This window comes from Gopherus evgoodei, chromosome 3, assembly GCF_007399415.2.
Source record: "Gopherus evgoodei ecotype Sinaloan lineage chromosome 3, rGopEvg1_v1.p, whole genome shotgun sequence".
Taxonomy (NCBI): domain Eukaryota; kingdom Metazoa; phylum Chordata; order Testudines; family Testudinidae; genus Gopherus; species Gopherus evgoodei.
Genome location: NC_044324.1, coordinates 152,760,633 through 152,785,440, shown reverse-complemented (window position 1 = coordinate 152,785,440; position 24,808 = coordinate 152,760,633). Strand labels below are relative to the sequence as shown.

General features: G+C 44.3%; 1 protein-coding gene across 2 annotated transcripts in view; it reads right to left on the bottom strand.

Annotated features, from left to right (window-relative positions):
• The window catches only part of KIF26B (kinesin family member 26B), a 458,615-nt gene that overhangs the window by 303,653 nt on the left and 130,154 nt on the right, over nucleotides 1-24,808 (bottom strand). Inside the window, exon 3 of one of the 2 annotated variants that reach the window (XM_030557033.1) lies at nucleotides 8,268-8,801. The exons of the other annotated variant lie outside the window; for it this stretch is intronic. Within the exon in view, the coding sequence (XP_030412893.1) occupies nucleotides 8,268-8,801 (534 nt within the window). The remainder of the gene's footprint in view (nucleotides 1-8,267; nucleotides 8,802-24,808) is intronic. 2 annotated transcript variants of the gene reach the window in all.

The window sequence follows — 24,808 nt, the reverse complement described above, 5'->3', positions numbered from 1 at the left end:
CTGATACTCTGCATAGGGGAGAATTTTACCTTGAGTGTGACCTCCAGGATCTGGCTCAAATCCAATTTGGATTTGGCCATTATTAGTTTCATAATTGTATGCATAACACTGAATAGAAGAAACTTGTGGGGAATATAATTTTTGCCCCTGATCAAAACGCCCTATTACCTGTTTACTAAGAAGTCACATAGAAAGAAAAGAAAAAACTGTTGAAGATAAAAATTTGCTTTTCTCCCCCTCTTTTTTTGCGGGGGTCGGGTACACAAGTCTCTTGTCTGAAGACTGGAAACTGAACTGGGATTTGGACTCAGCCCACTACAGAATCATGGGTCAGCTGTTAAACAGCGATTCAGAGCTAGAAAAGTTGGTTTTTAGCCTACGAGCATACAGTAAGTTATTAAAGCGGGGAGCTTTTGAATTCACACTTATTTTACACACTTTCAGATGGTAATTTTTTATTTATTCTGTGAAAATATTGGAAACACTCCCCCCCAAGCTGCTTCAGAAGCACAACCCTAGGAAACAATCACAGGTCATTTCATTCTCATTGTTCTCAACATGAACAAAGCAGTGCTGTCATTCATTCCCTGTATCCTACACAGGGCTCTGGGTTTAGGCAGAGACTGAAAATGATTTTCGACCAGGAAGGCTGAATAACACTCTTGGAAGTACTGTAACTAGGATATTTCCTAGTGTGTGAAATTGCCTTGAGGGCACAGAATGGTATGGCTTATGAGCCAGGGTTTCCCCTTTTTGGAGAGGTGGGTTTATTAGTAGGAAAAATAAGGTCAATTTTCAAAGCACTCAACTGTTTCTGGCAGGTTGTCTAGACTATCTGACTAAAGCTAATTTATAATGGGGAGATGCCCACACCAGGAGCCATTAAGTCTAGCCAGTCCCACAGCTCTTTTCCCTGGGCATCAGTTTGACAAAATTATGACATAGGAAGGCACTGAACCGCTACTAGAAACATAATGCTCTTTATCCCAAGGAGACTTTTGTCTGGTTCCGTTAGTTTTTGCACAGTGAGGGTGTTTCATTATTGGGTGCAGGAGAAATATTCCACACAAGGAAATATTCTTGGGCAAGGGGCTAGAGCAATTTTTTTCACTTTATCTTCGGGCCAGGAAAATTAGGTTCATTGTCAGGGTCCTAACTGAGCTGGGAAAACTGATATGGTCTCCTAGCAATTTTCCCAGCAGGATATTCTCGCTCTCTACCAACCAATGAATACTTTTATATAAGAAATTTATATAAGAAATTGGAAAGACAGATCTAAAGCTGTTCTGATAATCTGAGATCATGTGTAACATAACGTATACAACAGATTTTATCTGTTTTCTGTACAAAGAATGTACACAGGGAGAACACAAAATTCTCACATTTATTCACCATTCAGTACTATTCATGAATTTAATCCCAAAATTATTCTGCTGAAGGAAATAACTCAAACAGTCAGAGGCAAATATTCAAACTTTGAAATCCATGCTTTTTGATAATTAAATTACACAGGCTGCCATTTCTGTTCCCTTATTACCATAACTAACCAATACTGAGAGAATTTTAATTTTTGAATACGACAACTGAATACAGAATTTAAAATTTATGATCAGCAATGACTGGTCCACCAGTGCCCAGATTTGTTAGTCTCCTGGGTTCACTGCAAAGCCCATCTTTATTCTCTTTTGCAAGTCTGTTGAGAAGGAGCTGGGCTGAGGTGGACAGATCATCATGCAATCCTTTTGCATTATGTTGAGATTTCACCGTATTGGATAGCTATGGACACCACAAGATTGGCATCGATAGTTACATTTTAGCAATTGCGGAGTCATGGTCTGCAACCACAGGATGACGGACTGGAAAGAGAGTCTGCCCCACACGCACCCTGCAGAGGTGGCTCCTTTCCCAGGGGCTAGGCCTGGCATTGCAGCCTGGTACACAGGGTCACAGTTCCATTCAGTTTGCCCTAGCCACTTCTCTGTCATGACAGAGGAGCAGCTGGACCTATCTGAGTGATTAGTGTTGTGACCTGGCACATGTGGTTGCAGTGCCATTCAGGTTTGGCCTGGCACCCCTCTGGAGAGTTGGGAGGCCAGGCCAAATTTCAGAGAGTAGTGTGCACCATGTTGCAAGGCCCAGAGCAGGAAGCTGGGCCCAGTCTATGCCAGGCAGGCTCACACTCTAGCCCTGTGTGAAAATTCATGGCAAACATCTGCTTTCGTTGATTGCACAAAATGCTTGAAAAGATTCCACACATACCCTATTAGCCCTGCCATTGACTTTAGACATTTGAAGAAATAAAATCAAATAATAAAGCCACGCACAAGTGACCAGGGAGCTTTGCGACCAGGGGCTGCTAACAGGGAGTTTGGAAGGGGAGTACGAAGGGAGCGGGGGTCCCTTGTCGGTCCTATCCGTGACCCGTTAGTCCCTTCAAAAACCTATAAACCAAACTACATCCAAATCCTCTCTCTTTAAAGCAGAGCAGAGTGGACAGGGAGCTGCAGACAGGGGAGTCTGAGAGGGATTTTGACAGAGGGAGGTTTATGATGGTTAGGAAGACCCGAAACACCTGTGGTAGCACTGCTTCTGTCTCCTCCACCTGCGCCTGTAGCCAGACAGAGCACCAGAGCATGGATGCTTCTACCCAGATTCTGGTGTGGTTTTGCAAAGACTGTAACTTGCAATTTCCACTTACTAATATCCAGGCTGGGGGGGCATCCAATGTGAAAGATGGCTACTGGTGGAATCTCTCAGGCAGCAGGTGGGAGAGCTATAGGAGGAGGTGGCTAGGTTGAGGAGCATCCGTATCCACGAGCAATTCCTGGACAGTGTCCATGTGGAGACAGCTGAGGAAGCTGTCCCAGTTCACAGGACTGCTGACACACCACTGGTGGAGGAGGAGGTGGCTCAGGGTGGACACTGGCAGCTGGTTGCTTCTAGCAGTGGGCAGTGCTCCACCCTTGCTGCGAACCCTGCCGCCGTGGTAACAGGTAACCATTATGCTCTTCTTGATACAGGAGAGAAGGAATCACCCCCTACAGTAAAGAAGGAGAAGCCTCGTACCCTTAAGGCTGGGAGGTCTGCTGCCACCACTAAAAATAAGAAACATAGGGTAGTAGTGGTCGGAGACTCTTTGCTGAGGGGGACAGAGGCGCCCATCTGTCGCCCTGACATTTCATCTCGGGAGGTATGCTGCCTGCCGGGGGCTCGTATCCGAAATGTTACAGAGGCATTGTCGAGGATTATCCGGCCTTCTGACTACTACCCCATGCTACTCATCCATGTGGGCACAAATGATGAGGTGTGACGCTGGGCGGATCAAGAGTGACTACAGGACTCTGGGAGTACGGGTGAAGGAGTTTGGAGTGCAGGTGGTACTCTCTTCGATTCTTCCTGTCAAAGGTAGGGGCCCGGGCAGAGACAGATGCATCATGGAGGTGAATGCCTGGCTGCGAAGATGGTGTCGCCAGGAGGGCTTTGGCTTCCTCGACCACGGGATGCTATTTGAGGAAGGACTGCTAGGCAGAGATGACATTCACCTTTGGAGGAGGGGAAAGACCCTATTTGCACACAGACTAGCTAACCTAGTGAGGAGGGCTTTAAACTAGGTTCGACGGGGACAGGTGAGCAAAGCCCACAGGTAAGTGGGGAACATGAAGACCTGGGAGATGGGTCGGAAACAAGAGGGAGCGTGGGCTATAATGGCAGAGAGAAAGGAGGGTCAGGGCAAAACTGGGAGGCAAGATCAAACCAGTATCTTAGATGCCTATATACAAATGCGAGAAGTATGGGTAATAAGCAGGAAGAACTGGAAGTGCTAATAAATAAATACAACTATGACATTGTTGGTATCACTGAAACTTGGTGGGATAATACACATGATTGGAATGTTGGTGTGGATGGGTATAGTTTGCTCAGGAAGAATAGACAGGGGAAAAAGGGAGGAGGTGTTGCCTTATATATTAAAAATGTACACACTTGGACTGAGGTGGAGATGGACATAGCAGACGGAAGTGTTGAGAGTCTCTGGGTTAGGATAAAAGGGATAAAAAACAAGGGTGATGTCGTGCTAGGAATCTACTACAGGCAACCTAACCAGGTGGATGAGGCTTTTTTTTAAACAACCAACAAAATCATCCAAAGCCCAAGATTTGGTGGTGATGGGGGACTTCAACTATCCAGATATATGTTGGGAAAATAACACTGCGGGGCATAGACTGTCCAATAAGTTCCTGGACTGCACTGCAGACAACTTATTTCAGAAGGTTGAAAAAGCTACTCGGGGGAAGCTGTTCTAGACCTGATTTTAAAAAACAGGGAGGAACTCGTTGAGAATTTGAAAGTAGAAGGAAGCTTGGGTGAAAGTGATCATGAAATCATAGAGTTTGCAATTCTAAGGACGGGTAGAAGGGAGTACAGCAAAATAGAGACAATGGATTTCAGGAAGGCAGATTTTGGTAAGCTCAGAGAGCTGATAGGTAAGGTCCCATGGGAATCAAGACTGAGGGGAAAAACAATTGAAGAGAGTTGGCAGTTTTTCAAAGGGACACTATTAAGGGCCCAAAAGCAAGCTATTCCAATGAGTAGGAAAGATAGAAAATGTGGCAAAAGACCACTTTGACTTAACCACGAGATCTTGCATGACCTACAAAATAAAAAGGAGTCATATAAAAAACGGAAACTAGGTCAGATTACAAAGGATGAATATAGGCAAACAACACAGGAAAGCAGGGGCAAGATCAGAAAGGCAAAGGCACAGAATGAGCTCAAACTAGCTATGGGAATAAAGGGAAACAAGACGACTTTTTATCAATACATTAGAAGCAAGAGGAAGACCAAGGACAGGTTAGGCCCACTGCTCAGTGAGGAGGGAGAAACAGTAACAGGAAACTTGGAAATGGCAGAGATGCTTAATGACTTCTTTGTTTCGGTCTTCACTGAGAAGTCTGAAGGAATGTCTAACATAGTGAATGCTTATGGGAAGGGGGTAGATTTAGAAGATAAAATAAAAAAAAGAGAAAGTTAAAAATCACTTAGAAAAGTTAGATGCCTGCAAGTCACCAAGGCCTGATGAAATGCATCCTAGAATACTCAAGGAGATAATAGAGGAGGTATCTGAGCCTCTAGCTATTATCTTTGAAAAGTCATGGGAGACGGGAGAGATTCCAGAAGACTGGAAAAGGGCAAATATAGTGCCCATCTATAAAAAGGGAAATAAAAACAACCATGGAAACTAAAGACCAGTTAGTTTAACTTCTGTGCCAGGGAAGATAATGGAGCAAGTAATTAAAGAAATCATCTGCAAACACTTGGAAGGTGGTAAGGTGATAGGGAACAGCCAGCATGGATTTGTAAAGAACAAATCATGTCAAACCAATCTGATAGCTTTCTTTGATAGGATAACGAGCCTTGTGGATAAGGGAGAAGCAGTGGATGTGGTATATCTAGACTTTAGTAAGACATTTGATATGGTCTCGCATGATATCCTTATCGATAAACTAGGCAAATACAATTTAGATGGGGCTACTATAAGGTGGGTGCATAACTGGCTGGATAACCGTACTCAGAGAATAGTTATTAATGGCTCTCAATCCTGCTGGAAAGGTATAACAAGTGGGGTTCCGCAAGGGTCTGTTTTGGGACTGGCTCTGTTCAATATCTTCATCAACAACGTAGATGTTGGCATAGAAAGTATGCTCATTAAGTTTGCGGATTATACCAAACTGGGAGGGATTGCAACTGCTTTGGAGGACAGGGTCAAAATTCAAAATGATCTGGACAAATTGGAGAAATGGTCTGAGGTAAACAGGATGAAGTTCAATGAAGACAAATGCAAAGTGCTCCACTTAGGAAGCAACAATCCGTTTCACACATACAGAATGGGAAGAGACTGTCTAGGAAGGAGTATGGCAGAAAGAGATCTAGGGGTCATAGTGGACCACAAGCTAAATATGAGTCAACAGTGTGATAAAACTGTTGCAAAAAAAGCAAACGTGATTCTGGGATGCATTAACAGGTGTGTTGTAAACAAAATATGAGAAGTCATTCTTCCGCTCTACTCTGCGCTGGTTAGGCCTCAACTGGAGTATTGTGTCCAGTTCTGGGTACCGCATTTCAAGAAAGATGGGGAGAAATTGGAGAGGGTCCAGGGAAGAGCAACAAGAATGATGAAAGGTCTTGAGAACATGACCTATGAAGGAAGGCTGAAAGAATTGGGTTTCTTTAGTTTGGAAAAGAGAAGACTGAGAGGGGACATGATAGCAGTTTTCAGGTATCTAAAGGGGTATCATCAGGAGGAGGGAGAAAACTTGTTCACCTTAGCCTCTAACGATAGAACAAGCAGCAATGGGCTTAAACTGCAGCAAGGGAGATTTAGGTTGGACATCAGGAAAAAGTTCCTAACTGTCAGGGTAGTTAAACATTGGAATAAATTGCCTAGGAGGTTGTGGAATCTCCATCTCTGGAGATATTTAAGAGTAGGTTAGATAAATGTCTATCAGGGGTGATCTAGACAGTATTTGGTTCTGCCATGAGGGCAGGGGACTGGACTCGATGACCTCTTGAGGTCCCTTCCAGTCCTAGAGTCTATGAATCTATGAATTTAAGCTTTCAGATTTAAAATATGATGGATTGGCACCAGTTGTGGGGCTGCCTGTGATTAACTTGACTACAGCAGATTAGTAATAACCCCGTGGAGCTCTTAGACTCCTCGAATAAACTTGTACAGTGTGGTCATGGACAGAGGTCCATAAGTGTACTCAGGGGGGCCAGGTTTATATAATTTTTGGTGGTATCCAGAACGGGTCCAAGCAGAGCCTGTGGGGGGACGCGTTGCGCTTCAGGGGATGCAGGGTTCAGGGCGGCCTGAGATGTTTGGGGAGGGCCCGGCACCAGCAGCAGCGAGTGACCCAGCCCCAGCCTGTCCCACTCCGCCGGCTCCCAGCGTTGCTTGGGGGAGGGGGCAGAAGCCGGAAAAGGCGGGGCAGGGCCTTGGGGGAAGGGGTGGAACAGGGATGGGCTGGGGCCAAGTCGTTGCTGCTGCTGGTACCAGGTTCCCCGCTAATCCCCCAGGCCACCCTGGAACCAGAGTCATCCTGTTCATAGGACGGACCGGGACAACCACCCTGGACCCACGCTTCAGGGGGACGCAGGGTCCAGGGCAGCCTGGAGGATTAGCGGGGAATCTTGGCGCCAACAGCAGTGAGTGACTCGACCCTGACCCGCTCCTGCCTTGCCTCGATTCTACTCCTTCCCCCAAGCTGCTGCTCCCACCCCTTTTCAGCTTCTGCCCCCTCCCATGAGCGATGCTGGGAGCCGGCGGGGCTGGGCAGAGCGGAGTAGGGCAGGCTGGGGCTGGGTCGCTCACTGCTGCCAGCGCCAGGTCCTCTGCTAGCTGCGAAGGATCCCAGAAGTGCCGGGCCCCCAAAGCACGGTAAGCCCAAACATTGGTGGAGCCAGGCTCACATTCCTAAATGTTGGTGGAGCACGGGCACCACAGGCCCATAACTCTATGCCTAGGAGTGTACTGTCGTTGTTCACGGTACTAAAGCTCAACCATCCAACTGCTCATAGAAAATGAAGGCAAAAAGTTGGGAACACAATCAAATTGAAATTACTTTTCCTATTCAAACAATAATTCACAATTTTTTATCCACTCTTTGCTCAGGTCAAGTTTTTTCTTAGATCAAACTGCATAGTCCATGTCACATACTGACATCTCCAGATGTGATTCAGGAAATTGTAAAGTCACATATATTTTCCAGCTAAAATAATTAAATATACTCTTATTTTTTGACCCATCCTTTTTCTGTGTGTGATAAAACTGATGTCTCAACGCTCCTCTTTCACTTATTTTTTTCTTACCACAATAGTAACTACTCTCATAGCTGATAAGTATTAAAACAGCAACAGAGGGACTTACCCTGTAAATGCTTATTACTGAGCACAGGGCCAGATTTTCAGATGTTTTTAGGGGCCTAAACAGGAAGATAGGTGCCCAGTAGAATGTTCAAAAGAGGGGAGTTTGGCATCTCATGGGATTTTCAAAAGCAGCCAAGCAGATAAGGTGCCTACCTGCATCTTCAGTTGTTGTGGAAAATCTGGCTCGTGGTGCTTAATACCATGCATACTCAATGAGAACACCCACATTTTTAAAGCAGAAGTACATTTTTGTAAGGTCGGTCCCACAGTGTGAGGCTGGGAAAGAGATGTTATTATGATGAAGATTATTAAAGTGTTTAAATAAACATTTTTAAGCTACTTACCTGGTACGGATACAGGGTGACCCCATTTGTTCTCGACAAGGACCAGGTGCCGTCAAGGTACTGATGAGCCTGGATAGCTACAGAGTTTAGGATGTTGCCATTGCTGGGGCTGGTAGCCATTTGTAGGCTGACCTTGGCCTGGTGTCCAGGGGAACCATTTTTCTTCTCCAACCCATTGATGATCCCCAGGTTGTTGGGCTTCCCACTGTGCTTGTTGGCCACAAAGCCTGTGTAATTAGCAGTAGTGTAGGAAGTAGGCATGTATGCCCAGTCTCTGGGTTGCAAGCTGCCCATATGTCGGGAGCCCACTAAGGTGGGAATATTGGAGAGGGGTGGGGGAGAGCCTGGTGAGGCATCATACTGTTCGGTGTTGGCAGCCTGCTCAAGTGTCAGCACCATCTGAATGGCCTCCTGCTTCAGCTGGTTCAGATGGGTGGCACAAACATCGCATCTGTTGTCCCTCTCGTTCCATGCCTTCCGAATGGTGTTGGGAACTTGGAGTTTGTCATGGATCACCGAAGAGAAAGCTGGGTCCTGAAAGCCAAGCAGAGGAAGGGGGAATGTTTAAACCAGGATCATTGCAGTGAAACATTTCTGCTGACGATTGTGCATTTCAAGAGGCATTTATGAGATAAGCTTAAAAGCAAACAAAGACCATTTGACACAGTGAACATATGCCAGCAGCAGAGTTAAACAAAAATTAGAAACTAGGACGTGTTCAGGAAGAACCTTCCCTTTTACTTCAAATGCAGAGAAATAGCAAACGTATTTAAATATTCTTTATTCCATCGCAAGCCTCAATGCATGGCAGGGAGAATGAATTAACCTGCTCTACCCCACTGCTGGCTTGAATGAAATCTGCTCTCAGTTACACAGGTGACATAGAGCCTAACTCCACTGAAGTCAAAGGGCTGATAAGGTTCACAGTCTATCCAGAGGTCAGTATTTGGTCTTTGACAGCTAAAAGAGCTGGGTGAAAACCAGGAAAACAGTTTCACAATTGTTTTTTTAAACAAAACTCAAGGGATGCAAACCAAGGCAGGCTAGTATGCACACAGTGGGAAAGGAGGAGTGGAGAGTATAAGGCATGGAGGGAAGGGTTCATAAGTGGGAGGGTCATATTAATTACGATCTGTCTTTATTATATACTCAAGCATTTTATTTTCTCTGTTTAACTACCGTGAAGAGCTCCTCAGCATGCAGTGATTAATTGATTCATAAATCACGGTGCCTTTTTATGCACAGCAGCAAAAAGAGCAGTTCTAGCAGCAGAAGCCCAAGAGAGTCATATAAACTGATGGGGAAACAACAGGGGGCTGAGATCTGATCAAGCCTCAGGCTGGTCACTTCTATTCAGTGCACAAGGGGGTCAGAGCATCAAAGCGTGTCAGAAGACAAGAGCTGTGTTGTACAGCAGCTCCCTGCTTGTCACACTGCCATGAAGAATCAGAGGAAAATGGGGAAGCACAGTTGTCAAATTTTATTTTCCATCCCACAAAATGCCCACCATAGCTAGGGCTGCAGAGCAAGTAAACTAGCTTATCCATTTCAACAGCAATATAGGAGCTTTTCACCCCCTTCATTTATATCCAGGTAAGGCAGAAAGGGAAACTGTACTTTCACCACAGTGCTTGAGAAAAGCTCTCTATTTAGCTAGATTAAGATCTCGGTCTTATTTCTAATTTGCTTGATATGCATCGGAGAAACACCCTGACAGTTCTACCTTCCTCTAGCTAGTGCCACAGAGCTAGTTACTGTTCTTTGAAAGTTAACCACCCCTTAGGCAATTGGGCTGGAACCCAGAGTAATTACATACCGTGCTCAGATCCAGCAGCAGTACAGCATGGAAATTCCTGGACACTATAATAAGTATTCCAAGGAAATACTGTACGGTCATTTCTAAAGTAAGCAAGTGTCAGAAAGGTATAAATAATATTCAAGTAGCACAGTGGCTTTAAGAGATACTGAGTGTCAATGACTTCAGCTTCATCTCAGTGTTAAAACAAACATCAGATCGTTCTAACATAATAAACAGAGTGAGAAAGGAAGATCTTTCCTCTTCCTGAGGAGAAACTAGGAAGACGGGCTCAACTTTGGATTTTTGATCCTGATGTATGGTCTTGTCATTCTGACAAGAGTCAATTGGATAGCTCTGCATTGGTTTCAGGATGCGAAATGTAAAAAACATAATATAACAAACAAAAGACATATGGGTGCTAGAAAAATGTGTCACTAGGCAAACTAATATCCTCAAACATTAATCAGATTTGGGTGGACTAAAGTCTATTCTCATAACGTGATCTCTAAATGGATGCTGGCTTCAAAATATTAGTCTTGACTAATTTTTGTTCATCTGCATTGGCAGACGTGTTGCAGTGTTGTGCCAGGAAAGGAAAGTCTGACTGGGACGATGGACCCTATACTGCCTCTGACATGGAGGATGTTAAAACTCCATTCTCAGTGAGACACCCAGGCAAACACTTAAGATTGCAAGGAAACAGCCGCATGACAACTGTGGCTTCAGCATTCCATCAGCAAGTAATCTCAGGAGTTTGTTGGGGGAATACTGGTTATTTTAATAAGCAGCAAGTAACTGGTCCCATCGATGTGTATTAACTAGGGATGGATGAACCTCAAAAGAAGTTCATGTTCACTGCAAGAAGCGGCAGGAGCCTGACAGGCTATCCAGATCATCAGAACTGCTGAGATCTGCAAAACAGCACTAAGGCCTTGGCTACACTGGTGCTTTACAGCGCTGCAACTTTCTCGCTCAGGGGTGTGAAAAAAAACACCCCTGAGCGCAGCAAGTTACAGCACTGCAAAGCGCCAGTGTAAACAGTGCCCCAGCACTGGGAGCTAATCCCCTCGGGGAGGTGGAGTACCTGCAGCGCTGGGAGAGCTCTCTCCCAGCACTGGCGCTGCGACCACACTTGCACTCCAAAGCGCTGCCGCGGGAGTGCTCCTGCGGCAGCGCTTTGGAGTTTTGAGTATAGCCAAGCCCTAAATCTCATGACAGCAGGTTTGCTTGAGAGCTTTCAGTTAAGGCTAAAAATACCGGGGAGTTTTGGCACTTGTTCCCAGTCCTGGCTGGAACACAGGAGTTCAGAGCTCCAAAACTGAAATATAACAAAAAAGAGTCACCATCTTTGAATTACAAAAAGGACTTTGTTTGAGTTCGGGGCAAAGGTTCAGGATGGCTTTTGTTGCAGCAAAATTGATTCACCCATCCCCAGTATAAACAGCATTGTAGTGTGGGGACCTAGTTGACACTAAACAGGCAAAGAAGCTTAAGGAGTCTGAAGGCATCAGGAAATCAGTCACAATGAAAACTGAAATTCAAGTGAGTAAACTCATAACAGCTAGGCAAGCGGTGATCTAAACTGTGCACATCGTCAGCTTATAGAAAACATGCTCTTACTACTGTTACCTTCTGCTCCTTTGTCCCAGCCTGTTTGTGTTACACGATACCTGTTATTTGTATTATATTGATGCCTTGAGGCCCCAACTGAGCCCACAACCCATCATCCAAACAGACAAGACAAAACAGAGTGGGGTAAAGTAAGGATTATTATCCTCATTTTACACATGAGAAATTGAGGCAGAGAGAGAGATTAAAATTTGTCCAAAGAGATTGCAGAGCTAGGATTTGAACCCCTGGCCAGGATCTGAAATCCCTGGCCAGTGAACTGTAAGCTTTTTTCGTACAGCTCCTAGCACAATGGCGCCCTGATCCTGACCAACACCACTGAGTACTGAAGTGATACTAATATGTCCGCGTTCGCTGTGCTAACCCATCATCCACATGCTCAGTACTCTATATTTATGTGCACCTGCATCCCTATGATCTCTTCGTTAGGGCACACACCTGTTGTGGCTTTACTTGAACACACTGCACTGGCAATATTAATACTCACACAGTACAATGTGGGTGTATGTCTGCCCTGGTTGCAGGAAGACTTTCCTGTTCACTTTGAATGTTGAGGATCAGGGAAAGTACTTTCCTTTTATGTTTCAGACTCTCGCTTAAGGGACTTCCCACCCCACCTCTTCTAAGCAGTTGAGCAATACCTGAAGCTTTGACTCCTGGACTCACTCCACATGAGAACATTCCTGTTTTCTAGCTGACATCACCATAGCTATCTCATCACAGAAAGGGAGACAGCTGTGGTCATTCCCCATTAGCAGAGCATCCTGCTTACCTCTAAATAGCTGATTGTGACAAACTATAGTACTTACACAGGCTAGCTACACCACTCTGGGCGAAACTTCAATCTCATCACTAAAATGGCAGCTCAAAGCCAGAAAAAAAATTGCTGCTTCCTCCCAATTGGGTTGGTGCACATCTCCCTGATCTTACAAAAGAGAACTTAAAGGATAGATTTCAACATTAAGTATGCCCAGTTGCACACCTATATTTGCTTGGAGCTCAGATGCTATCGGGGTGAGGGTCATGCAAATAAGGAGAGAATGATGGGCACAAAATCAGATATTTGCACATGCACATGCACATGCCCAATGAGGTACCTATTAGACCATAAGGATGTGGAAATACCTGGCACACATATGAAAAGTATGTGCATGACTGTGCACATCTAACTTAGAAATGCTGTCCCTAATTGTAATACTTCTGTAGTTATTCCTTAGGTTCAGCCAGTTAAGGTTTTAATCTTGTCTCGGTCTCTACTGAAGACAACTCCATTCTCCAATGGACCTAGTGTCTCTTTTATCCAGTTGTATTCTTTGACACTAATTTATAGAAGATGCTATTAGCCTGTCAGAAAGAGTGGTGAAGAGGAATTAAGAGTCAGTGAGGCAGCTGGATGGTGGGGGCTATCTCCTGCTTGGAGTCACTCACAAAGTTCCACACAGAGCTTCTATTTTTAAAAAGGTACAAGCAGCAATGGCTGCTGGTATGTGATCAATCATATAAGGTGATGGATGAGGGGAAGGAGAACAAAGATCAAGGGATACACAAGTCTGTCCTGGAAGAAGTGTGGTTTCCAGACTCTCTCCTCCCAGCAGGGGGTAAGAGAACTTATTAAGAAACGTTGATGGGAAGGGAGGCTCTTTCCCTGATTAAAAAACCACATGGTTTTCACCATTGTATAAATACACTCCAAGCACTGTTCCTCTAGCCGAGTGGCTGGTTTCTGATTAAGTAGTAAACTCCTTTGCGCTCTTTTCTTGTGTGAAGGTAAATGCAGTGTGTTTTTCCTTCAACTAAAAAGTACCTACAAATTCACATTACTGACACATCTGGGACACAGGCCTGGCCTTACCATGAGGCAAACTGAGGCGGCCGACTCAGGTGCCAGACTGTAGGGGGGCGCCACTAGGACACATAGCATAGAAAATTGTGTCTGCTGCTAGTGCATATGTGTTCTCTCTGCTCCAGATGCACAGAGATGGTGGGGTGCTGTGCTGGAGGAAGGAGGGCACAAGAGACATAACAGGCAGGCAGGAGAAAAGGTGAGAGGGAATAACAGAAAGCAGCAGGAGCTGCAGGGAGAGAGAGGAGGAGGAGCCTCTTATGTACCTCTCTAGCACCCCCAGGAGCCTGGACTGATTAACATCAGCTTCTCAGGGAGCTTCCTGTTGCTGCTGCTTCCGTGAACCCACTTGAGGAGAACAGGCAGTCAACTGAAGTAGTAGGAGCCAGCAAGGCCCTTAAGACACTAATATCTTCCCCCACTCAGGCCCTGCTACCAGCCTGCTTATTTGTCACCTTCAATTGAGAGTTGAGAGCCACTATAGCTGGCATAGAACAGCGGTCATGAGTGAAAGAAGAAAATGGCCCTCTGGGACAGCATTCAGAAAAAGAAAAAGCAAAGGAAGCTTTTCTATCTAAGCAGGAAGGCACTCTCCTGAGCTACATAGACACAAATGTTCACAGTGAGCCTTCTGGCCCCAGTGAGGATGTGAGTGGTGAGGAGATGCCTGATCTTCCAGTTAGTCAGAGTGCAGGTGACCTGGCAGCTACTGCAGCATCCATATCTCCATCTCAAGTGGATGTAACCATGCACATTCCTGAAGAAAAGTGTAGATCAGAGAAGAGTGTGGTGGAGGCGCAAGAAACAGCTGCTGCTGAGTTTAGTTCCTTAAGTCTAGATGGTCCAGGACTGTGGACCCACTTGAGCAGTAGCCTGAGGGACTTGATTGTACTGCCTGGGCCAGAGCAAGTGAAAAACTTCATGTTCCTCAAACACAATGAAAATAGACGTTTCCATCCAACACATTACTGGCCTGAAATCCCCAATGATGACAAAGTGGAGAGGCTATAGCTTATGCACTCAAAAACCCAGAATGCTGCATACTGTTTTTGTCGCAAATTCTTCCAGTCTAATGTTCCAGCCACATTGGGTTCTACAGGAACAAAGGACTGGAAAAATCTGGTTAGAAATCTAGCATGCCATGAGAAGGCAGCAAATCACCAAAAAGCATTCCATAGGTGGAAAGAGCTTGAGATGAGACTACGGTTAAAGGTCACCATAGATGATCAGCATCAAGTGAAGATTGCATCAGAGTTTCTTTACTGGCAAAATGTTCTGAAAAGGCTCATTGCCATTGTGAGAATGCTTGCTACCTAAAACCTAGCACTGCGTGGCACTTCAGATCAGCTGTATGTGCCAAACAATGGAAACTTCCTTAAAATTGTGGAGCTGATGGCTGAGTTTGATGCTGTACTCCAGGAGCACCTAAGAAGAGTCACCACCCAAGAAATGTACACACACCACTACCTTGGAAAAACAATTCAAAATGAAATCATACAGTTACTAGTAACAAAAGTCAAACAGAAGATTGTGGCAGATCTGAAAGTCAGCAAGATATTACTCTGTTATTCTGGACTGCATACCTGACATCAGCCATAGGGAACAAATGATTTTAATGGTGCATTTGTAACAAAAACAACAGGACCTAGTGAAAATGTCCCTGTAATGGTGATTGTCAGAGAGCATTTTCCAGAATTTATTGACATTGATGCTACTACCGGAGCTCATATGACAAATGTGCTTCTTAAAAAGCTGGAAGATACAGGAATTGCGATAGCTGACGTGAGAGGACAGGGCTACGATAATGGTGCTAACATGAGATGAAAGAACAGAGGAGTGCAGACATGGATCCAAGAGTTAAATCATCGAGCTCTTTTTGTCCCATGCAGTTCTCATTCATTTAAATTGGTGGTCAGTGATGCAGCATAAGCTTCTAGTGAGGCTGCTGAATTTTTTAATGTAATTCAAAGCATCTAAGTATTTTTGTCTGCATCAACTCATCGATGGCAAATTTTGAAGCAACATCTGGGAATGTCCTCTCTGACACTAAAACCACTGAGTGCCACATGATGGGAAAGTCGAGTGGAGGTGATAAAGCCTATCAAACACGAAATTGGGAAGATAGATGATGCCGTAGTTGCCATAATGGAGGACAATGCTATAACAGGAACTGTTCGTGGGAGAACAGTGGCAGAGGGAAATGGAATTACCAGAAACATACATAACTTCAAATTTCTGTATGGCTTAGTGTTGTGGCATGACATATTGTTTGAAATAAATGTTGTAAGCAAGAGACTCCAAGGTGTTGACCTTGATATATCTGGAGCAATAGAACAACTGAACAAAAAAAAGTCATACCTAAAGTCTTACCGGTTAGATGAGGGATTTCAAAACGTTCTGAAGAGTACACAGAAGTTGACAGAGGAACTTCACACTGAAGCTATTTTTCCCACCCATTCAATAATACAAGAGTAACCGAAGAAGACAACGTTTGATTAAAAGGCATGGGATAATCCCATAAGAGATCCCAAACAACAATTCAAAGTTGAATTCTTTAACCAGGTGTTAGATTATGCAATACAGTCAGTTGAAGAACGTGTCACGCAGCTCAAGGAACACAGCAATATATTTGGGATGTTGTATGATATTCTAAAACTCCTCACTATACCTGAAGAAGATCTACACGACCAATGCAGGGCACTAGAGACAGTGTTGACATGCACGATATTGATGTGAGTGATTTAGTTGATGAACTGAAAGACCTTTCAAGATACATTTCAACAGGATCAACTCCAAAGGCTGTTCTGGAATATATGTGCACAAATAAGATGGCCATCCTCTTTCCAAATGCTTTTGTTGTTCTGCACACACTTCTAAAACTTCCTGTAACATTTGCCAGTGGAGAAGGCAGCTTCTCCAAGCTGAAGTTAATAAAAACATATCTACACTCCACAATGACACAGCAGAGGCTGGTTGGCCTAGCAACCATCTCAATAGAGCATGAGCTGGCCCAGACTGTAGCCCTTCAGTAGGAAGCAGTTCAAATCTTTGCAACCAAGAAGGCATGGAAAGCACCACTTTGATTATTCAAACAGATGAAAATGCAGTGTTTACTAGACAAGAAAAGTTACATTTGCTGTTCAGGCATCTGAAAGTTAAGTGTTACTTAAAATTTTTGAACAAGGCATTTAAGTTGTAGTTCTCCTTTACTGGGGTAGGTAGCAGAGCAGTACCATGAGAGGAATAGTACAGGAAGAAAAAAAGGCTAATGTAGTGCCCATCTTTAAAAAAGGGAAGGCGGAGGATCCGGGGAACTACAGGCCAGTCAGCCTCACCTCAGTCCCTGGAAAAATCATGGAGCAGGTCCTCAAGGAATCAATTCTGAAGCATTAGAGGAGAGGAAAGTGATCAGAAACAGTCAGCATGGATTCACCAAAGCAAGTCATGCCTGACTAACCTAATTGCCTTCTATGATGAGATAACTGGCTCTGTGGATGAGGGGAAAGCAGTGGATGTGTTATTCCTTGACATTAGCAAAGCTTTTGATACGGTCTCCTACAGTATTCTTGCCAGCAAGTTAAAGACATATGGGCTGGATGAATGGACTTGAAATTAGACAAAGGTTTCTAACCATTAAAGGAGTGAAATTCTGGAACAGCCTTCCAACGGGAGTTGTGGGCGCAAAAGATATATCTAGCTTTAAGACTAAACTTGTTAAGTTTATGGAGGGGATGGTATGATGGGATAGCCTAATTTTGGCAATTAATTTGACAACTGATCTTTTGATCATCAGCAGGTAAGTATGCCCAGTCGTCTGTGATGGGATGTTAGATGGGGTGGGATCTGAGTTACTATAGAGAATTCTTTCCTGGGTGCTGGCTGGTGAATCTTGCCCACATGCTCAGGGTTTAACTGATCACCATATTTGGAGTCAGGAAGGAATTTTCCTCCAGGGCAGATTGGCACAGGCCCTGGAGGTTTTTCGCCTTCCTCTGCAGCATGGGGCACAGATCACTTGCTGGAGGATTCTTTGCAGCCTGAGGTCTTCAAACCACAATTTGAGGATTTCAATAACTCAGGACATAGGTTAGGGGTTTGTTACAGGATTGAGGGGTGAGATTCTGTGGCCAGCATTGTGCAGGAGATCAGACTAGATGATCATAATGGTCCCTTTTGACCTTAAAGCCTATGAGTCTAAGGCAGAATTGAGACCTTTCAAAGTTTTGGCCCAAGCAAGAGGGCATGGGGGTGTCATTTGAGCTCCCCACTTCAGGTGCCAAAATATTGTGGGCCGGCCCTGTTTCCAAATGACTCCGCACCCAAACCTGAACACATGCAGCCTCCTAAAACTGAATGGTCTCTGAGACTTGCTCTTTCAGCAGTCCATTGGCTGGCTGTTGGAAAAACAGGAGCTCACAACCGCTGGAATGGCAGTGCTTCTGCTGAAACAACAGGGGGTTCAAAAATAAACTCAAGTCAATGGGAAGTTTACGTGAATAAGGACTGCAGACTTTAACCCAGTGACTAGAAATTAGTAGCATTCCACCATCATGCTGAGCAAGGTGCTGTTGTATACAAATCAGCTGTTTTTCCTAAGCAAGGGGCTGGTTTATTTGAACACTCTGAAGGAGAAGGATCAGTCCACACCCTCCGGTCATGAGGAAGATGGGCAAATAAAAACAAGATATACAGGCATGAGGGTGGTATAACACACAGATGGCCCTCCCCTTTCCTGTTGCTCCCCATGCTTCCTCCTTCCCCCACAAAAATGACCAAACCACTTCCTTCTCCTGTCTTCTGCACAAAGGAAACTCCCCTCTCCCCCTACTTCTCTCATCCCACACAATGGAACTGCCCCCTCCCTTAGGAATCCCCATTATCCTTTCCCCCAGCCGAGGAACCCTCCCCTTCTCCACTAAGATTTTCCCTTCCTCCAGCCCTTCCCTGGGACGCCTTCATAAAGGGGAAAGAGGCTGAGGAGAAGGAGAGAGCAAAATAAGGGACCCCAATAGGGAGGCCAGAAGTAGGAGACTTGGGGAAAGAGAAAAAAGGGCTTTTACAATATGCTGGTTTCATTGAGACTCCACACTGCCTCCTTGAAGGGCTGGTGTCTCATTGACCCTGGCCTGTAATACAACCCTTGTTCTCTGTTCCTCTGGTCTCTCCACATCCACCCTCTTCAGTGACTCTCCATCAACTCTACTCCTATCCCTCCGTGCCCCCTCCCGCCCCAGTCAAGCAGAATTCCAACCTCTACTTTGCAGCGGGGGCTCCATTCTCCCTTTGCAGAAAGTCAATGGCAGTTTCTTGTACGTTGGGAAGAACTAGGCCCCAAAAGTACAAACTGGAAGTGAGAATTATATGGGGGTCTCAAACTCATTCTTCTCAGAGAAAACTCTAAAATCCTAACACCGCCTGTGCTGCAACACATAAATTTAAACAAAGACACACTGCACATCCTAATAGTTTCCAGCATCATTTTCCTAAGTGACATATACTAGTAAGATCTGCACAACATGCATATTTTAATACAGATAGTCTAAGCTGTGGCTTACTCATGGGTATCCTTCAAAGATCTGTGAGCAAATAAACCTACTTTGCACCCCAAAAAGGGCTCCAATACTTTGGGTACTCAGACTTATTACCTGAAAATCACTAACCAAGTCCTATTTCAGTAGCTTTCAGCACCAGAATAAAAGCAGGAAGGAGGAGAAAAAAAACAGAAGAAAGGTTATAAAAGGACAACAGGGAGGAGGAAAAAAGGAAGGAGGGGAAGGATAATTGTCTTGTGAGCTGGCTTGTGGCTTGAGGCTCTGAGAACGGATCAGCAGTAACAGGCTCACAGCTGTACACATCTGGCACACAGGTGTCTGCACATTATTTGCTAGCTAGACAGCAGCCAGATTTTTAATTGGGGTGGGAAGAAAAGATGGCAATACCAGCAGGGTACAATCAATGGGGCAAGTCCATATCCTGCCCATTCATCTGTGCCCTGCAGTCGACTGAAGCTCTGTGGCCCAGCCTGACTCTGGCCACAGAGTGTGCGCGATATCCTGAGGGTAGGTTTTTCATGGCTACTTTGCAGCCAGACACAAGCCATTGCTGAGCAGCTGGAATTTGTCAGACTTCTTACAGCATGGACACCAGAACCAGCCAGTTTTCCAGTAGTCGTCTCACTAATGCTATATACAGTGATACTAGCACCTCCCAGCTTCAGTTCAATATTTCTCTGCTAACGCCTCCAAGGACTGCATTTGCCCTCTTAGCCACCAGAGCACACTACGAGCTCATGATCAGTTGATTATCCACTATGGCCCCGATATCCTTTTCTGAATTACTGTTTTCCAAAATACAGTCCCTCATCCTACAAGTGCAACCTACATTCTTGGTTTCTAGAGGTATGCCCTTGCATTTAGCTGTATTAAAAACACATGTTGTTCAAGTGAGCGCAGTTTATCATGCAATCCAGATCACCTGTCCTTATCACTACCACTCCACCAGTTTTTGTATCATCTGAAAACTTTACTACTAATGATTTTGTTTTAGTTCATACCATTGATGAAAATATTGTGAGATACCACCACAAAACCCCAGACAATGATTTCCCACTATAATTACTTTTTGAGATCTATTATTAGCCACATTTTAATCCATTTACTATTTGCTGCATTCATTTTGTATGATGCTAATTTAAAAAAACAAATGCCGTACAGGTGTCTAAGTATATTCTGTCAACACAGTTACTTTATCAACCAATCTTGTAAACACATCAAAAATATATACAATCAAGTTTGTGTGACAAGAGCTATTTTCCATAAAAACATGTTGATTGGTATTAAAGAATTAAATGACGGTTAGCATAGTCAGGCTTTCCATGATTTTAACTCAGATCAATGTCAAGCTAACTGTCCATCGTTACCTGGGTCACCACTTTTAAAATACTGCAACATTAGCTCTTTCTAGACCCCTGGGATTTGCCTATTATTCCAAGATTTATTAAATATCAATATTAGTGGCTCGATAAAGGCTGTATAAGTATTAATGCCGCAGGACAGTTACACTGGTGTACCTCCTTTCTTTCAAATGTAGTTTGCTGTTCTTGTGAGAGAGATCCTATAGTTTCCTGATGAGTGTCAGCACCAGGTTACTACTGACATCATAACCAGGGTATGTCTACAGCGCAGCTATAGATGTAATTTTCAGGCTGGGTACAAGTATATGCACTAGCTTTGACTGAGCTAGCACACTATAAATAGCAGTGTAGCCTAGCTGCCCAAGTACATACCTAGGATTTCAAATGGGATTGTACTCAGCCAGCTAGCCTGAGTCACCACCCACGCCACTGTGGCTACGTTGCTGCTTTTAGTGCATCAGCTTGATCAAAACTAGTGTGTACACAGCTACCCCTGCTGGAAGTTACACCTCCAGCTGCATAGCAGACATATGTCCAGTCCGGTGACTTCCCAAACGACTATGTCACATGCTTGCAGGATGGTAGCCAAACAGATCATGAAACCGCTAAGAGTGAAGGGGAGAACAACATTGGTCTTTCCTACCTACTGCTCCTCAACGTTAGCACGTGCATATGTGTATAGCTCCAGTAGCCTCATGGGACATTTCTAGAAATCCAGAACCATCTGTACCAAGTTGTTTTGTTCAAGCAACAGTGTTACTTGTCTTTTAAAAAAAGACTCATGATGCTTCAGGAGACTATTTTGGTTTATTTCGTCATAACTTTCTTGCCGCTCAAGAGAGCTACCAAGCAGAGAACGTCTGTATCTAATCTGGCTTCAACTTCCAGTACATCTACAACCAAGTGTTGTTAATTGGGAAAAACCCTAAGGCGATTCAGAAGTCAGAAAACCTACTCTCTCTTCCAATTAGGCCTCCTCCTCACCCATCCAGGATATGTACCGTAGTGACCTTTCCTGTACATTCCTAGCTTTTGCCCTTATGTTTTTCTTCCCACATCAGAAGTTTGCTTATGAATGAATGGTAGCTTGTTGTTTTTTTGGTTTTAATTAAAACAGCAATCCAGCCAAACTGGTTTGTGCTGTCGTCAACTTCTACAAGTAGTGAATAGACCGATTTACACCTTTTCTTTCTTCTCTCCTCTAATTTTCTTTTACTGGCTTTTCTTATGGAAACACACACTGTGTAGCTAATTTCCTCATCTCACTTTGAGGTTCAGAATTGAGCTCATTCACCATATCCTCCTCCCTTCATTAGTCTCTGCTACACTTGCCTCTATCAGCTCTCAGACTGAGGCCTCTCTCCCATTTTTCTTTCCTGGCACCAAGTCATTATCAGGCTTGATAGGTAACTAGATGGGAAAGTCAAGGGATGGTTTGGATAGAACAGCATTTGTACAACACTTATGTTCAGTGCTACAGATCTTTATTGAATATACTCTGCTTAAGTCCCACTACACTATACATATAGGCCTGATTCATTCCGAGGGCTATTCCCATGGAAATCAGTACAACCTAGTGAGCAGAAATGGGGATACCATTGTGCAATCCGCCTATTAGTGAAGAAGCGGCCAGCATAGTCTGGAAATGTGCTGATTGAAAACCTGCGGGCTCTTACATATAAACTAAAGCTATTCCCTCCTAGCTGAACTGCCAGAAGAGGGGTGAATACCTCCCTCTAGTGCAACTATTCTTGAAGGTGCAGGTGATTAAATATTGCCCTTCCTGAATCCATGGGGATGAATTTGGCATATGCACTGCAGATTAGAGAGGAGACTGACTTATATCAGGCTCATGGCTGTAGTATCTGAGTATCTTCCAGTAATGCTTTAAGCAACGTGAATATTATCTGTCACATTTGTTCTTTCATCCTCTCCCCAAGATGAGTGCAGTGGAGGGTCTTGTTTTGGTAGGGTTTTTTGGTATTGCTTAAATATACATGCTATGTATTTACACTAGGGCTTGTCTTTAGAGAGACAGAGTGCAGCAAGCTGTGGTATACATCTACTGGGGATCAGCTTTCTGGCCACGCTACAGCAATAAATCAAAACGCACTAGGGAACTTCTAGTGCATGGCAGCAGGGTGCACTCAATCAACTAGGGCACAACAAGCTGGTGTGCTGTACATTTACACCCCAGATTGCCATGCACAAAGTCTCTGTATAGACAAGCCCTTAGAGAAGACAGGTCACAGAAATGCACTTTGGACTTGGAGCAGAAGGCAGTGAGATTTGAGAGGGTCCACACAGGGGTTTAATGCAGTTTACCTAATCCACTTCAAATTCACACTGGTAGACTACATCCTCACTAGCTGCACAGCTGTAGGCCTTCAGAGTAGACACTCACTACTGTGACAGGAGGGGTTCTACTGTCACTGTAGTTAATGCACCTCCTTCTGAATTGGAAAAATTCTTCTGCCGACCTAGCTACCATTGGCTATGGCTGTCGACACCGGGGTTAGGCCAGTTTAACTATGTCGCTCAGGGATGTTGATTTTTCACACCCAAGTGACGTACTGGTTGACCTAATTTGTTAAATGTAAATTTGGCCTTATTTCATTCAGATTAATTTTCTTCAGTGTCTCCAAGTAGACAAACCCTGAGGCGGAGCAGTCTTAAAGAGGGAACCCTAGGAACAGCCATGCCTAGGGAGAAAGCTGGGGCTGAAGTTTGTTAATAAATCCAAACCAAAGGAAGAGGCTGAGCTCTGACCCTACACAGACCTGTGTTTGGGATCAGAAGGGAATGCCATAACTATTTTCAGTAGGCAGAAACTAATGAACACTATGCTGTGCTTTAGAGAGGTATTCAATTGGAGACTTAATCAGAGAAGACAGACATAACAGCAACTCCGCAGGTAGCAATAGGAAACTGCCCTCTTGCCCAAATTGAACTGACATTCTATACCCTTCATCCAGGAGACTGAGGGCTTGTGTACACTACCGGCCGGATTGACAGGCAGCGATCGATCCAGCGGGGTTCGTTTTATCATGTCTAGTATAGATGTGATAAATTGACCACCGATCACTCTAGCATCAACCTCGGTACTCCACCTCAACGAGAAGCGCAAGGGGAATCGACAGGAGAGCATCTCTCGTTGATACTGTGGTGTCTTCACTGCGGTGTAAGTAGATCTAAGTATGTCAACTTCAGCTATGTTATTCACGTAGCTGAAGTTGTGTAACTTAGATTGACACCTCCCACCGTAGTGTAGACCAGCCAGGAGAATAAACTTAGCTCCTGACCATGACCACAGGAGTGGGGAGATGGTAAATACTTCACAGGAATAACTCTCTCTTTGCACACAATGCATACTATATCTCTTTATTTGTCTCCTTTCTGGTGTGAATGATAATGAGCACAGAGACTGCGTTGTTAAAAAATAATTTAGTATGGAATTAGGAATACCTCTGTATATCATTGTAGTTCTCAAACTTTGGTCTGCAGTATGATCCAGGTGGCCTACATGGCTGCTTTCATCACTGGCAAAACAGCTATCAGTCAGTCTGCAAGCAGTTGTAGCCCAACCAGGGCTGTTTTAGGATTTCCAACAGCTTTTTGACCCAACCAAACTCAAAAAAACAAGCACTTCTCTGCATCCTGTGCAGCTGCTTCATGCCTTCTATGTCAGGTATTTCTTTGATGTGAATTCACCCAGGATCAAATTAGTGGACAATTCCAAAGTTGGGGGCTTAGTGAACACATAGGAGGACAAAACCAAAAGCATAAAGCAACCTGTAGAGATTAGAGCAGTTGGGGCTCCAGGCAATGACGGAAGCTGTTGTATTAACTATATAAACCACTTAATATCCCAGGGCAGGAAATCATTAAAAAGGGGAGGGACGTAAACAGCAGCACTATCCATCTCATTAAAGCCATTTGATTTCCATGTAGTCTCCTTAACACTGTACTAACATTACTTTTTCCATGTAAACAAACACTCATTTAAAATATATGTAACATCCCACAGCTGCAGACATGAAGGGCGCATAGCCTGCTCCCACGTCCTACACAATTATGTAGCTGCAGGAACAAGATGTGAAATTGGGACTAAGACATTAGGGAACCATCTATGATCTCCTTTAAGTAACCCAGATACACTGGTATATCTAAACAGAAGCAGTTTTACACAGGATATGGCTTGTAATGCAGCTACTGTTACTAAGCCAGATGTGATGCAGTTCAGTATATCAAAATACAGTAATATTACTAACACCACATATTGTTGTAGTGCCTAAAAGGCAACCAAATTAAGGGTTCATTGTACTAGGTACTGCACAGTCTCTTCCCCAAAGAGCTGA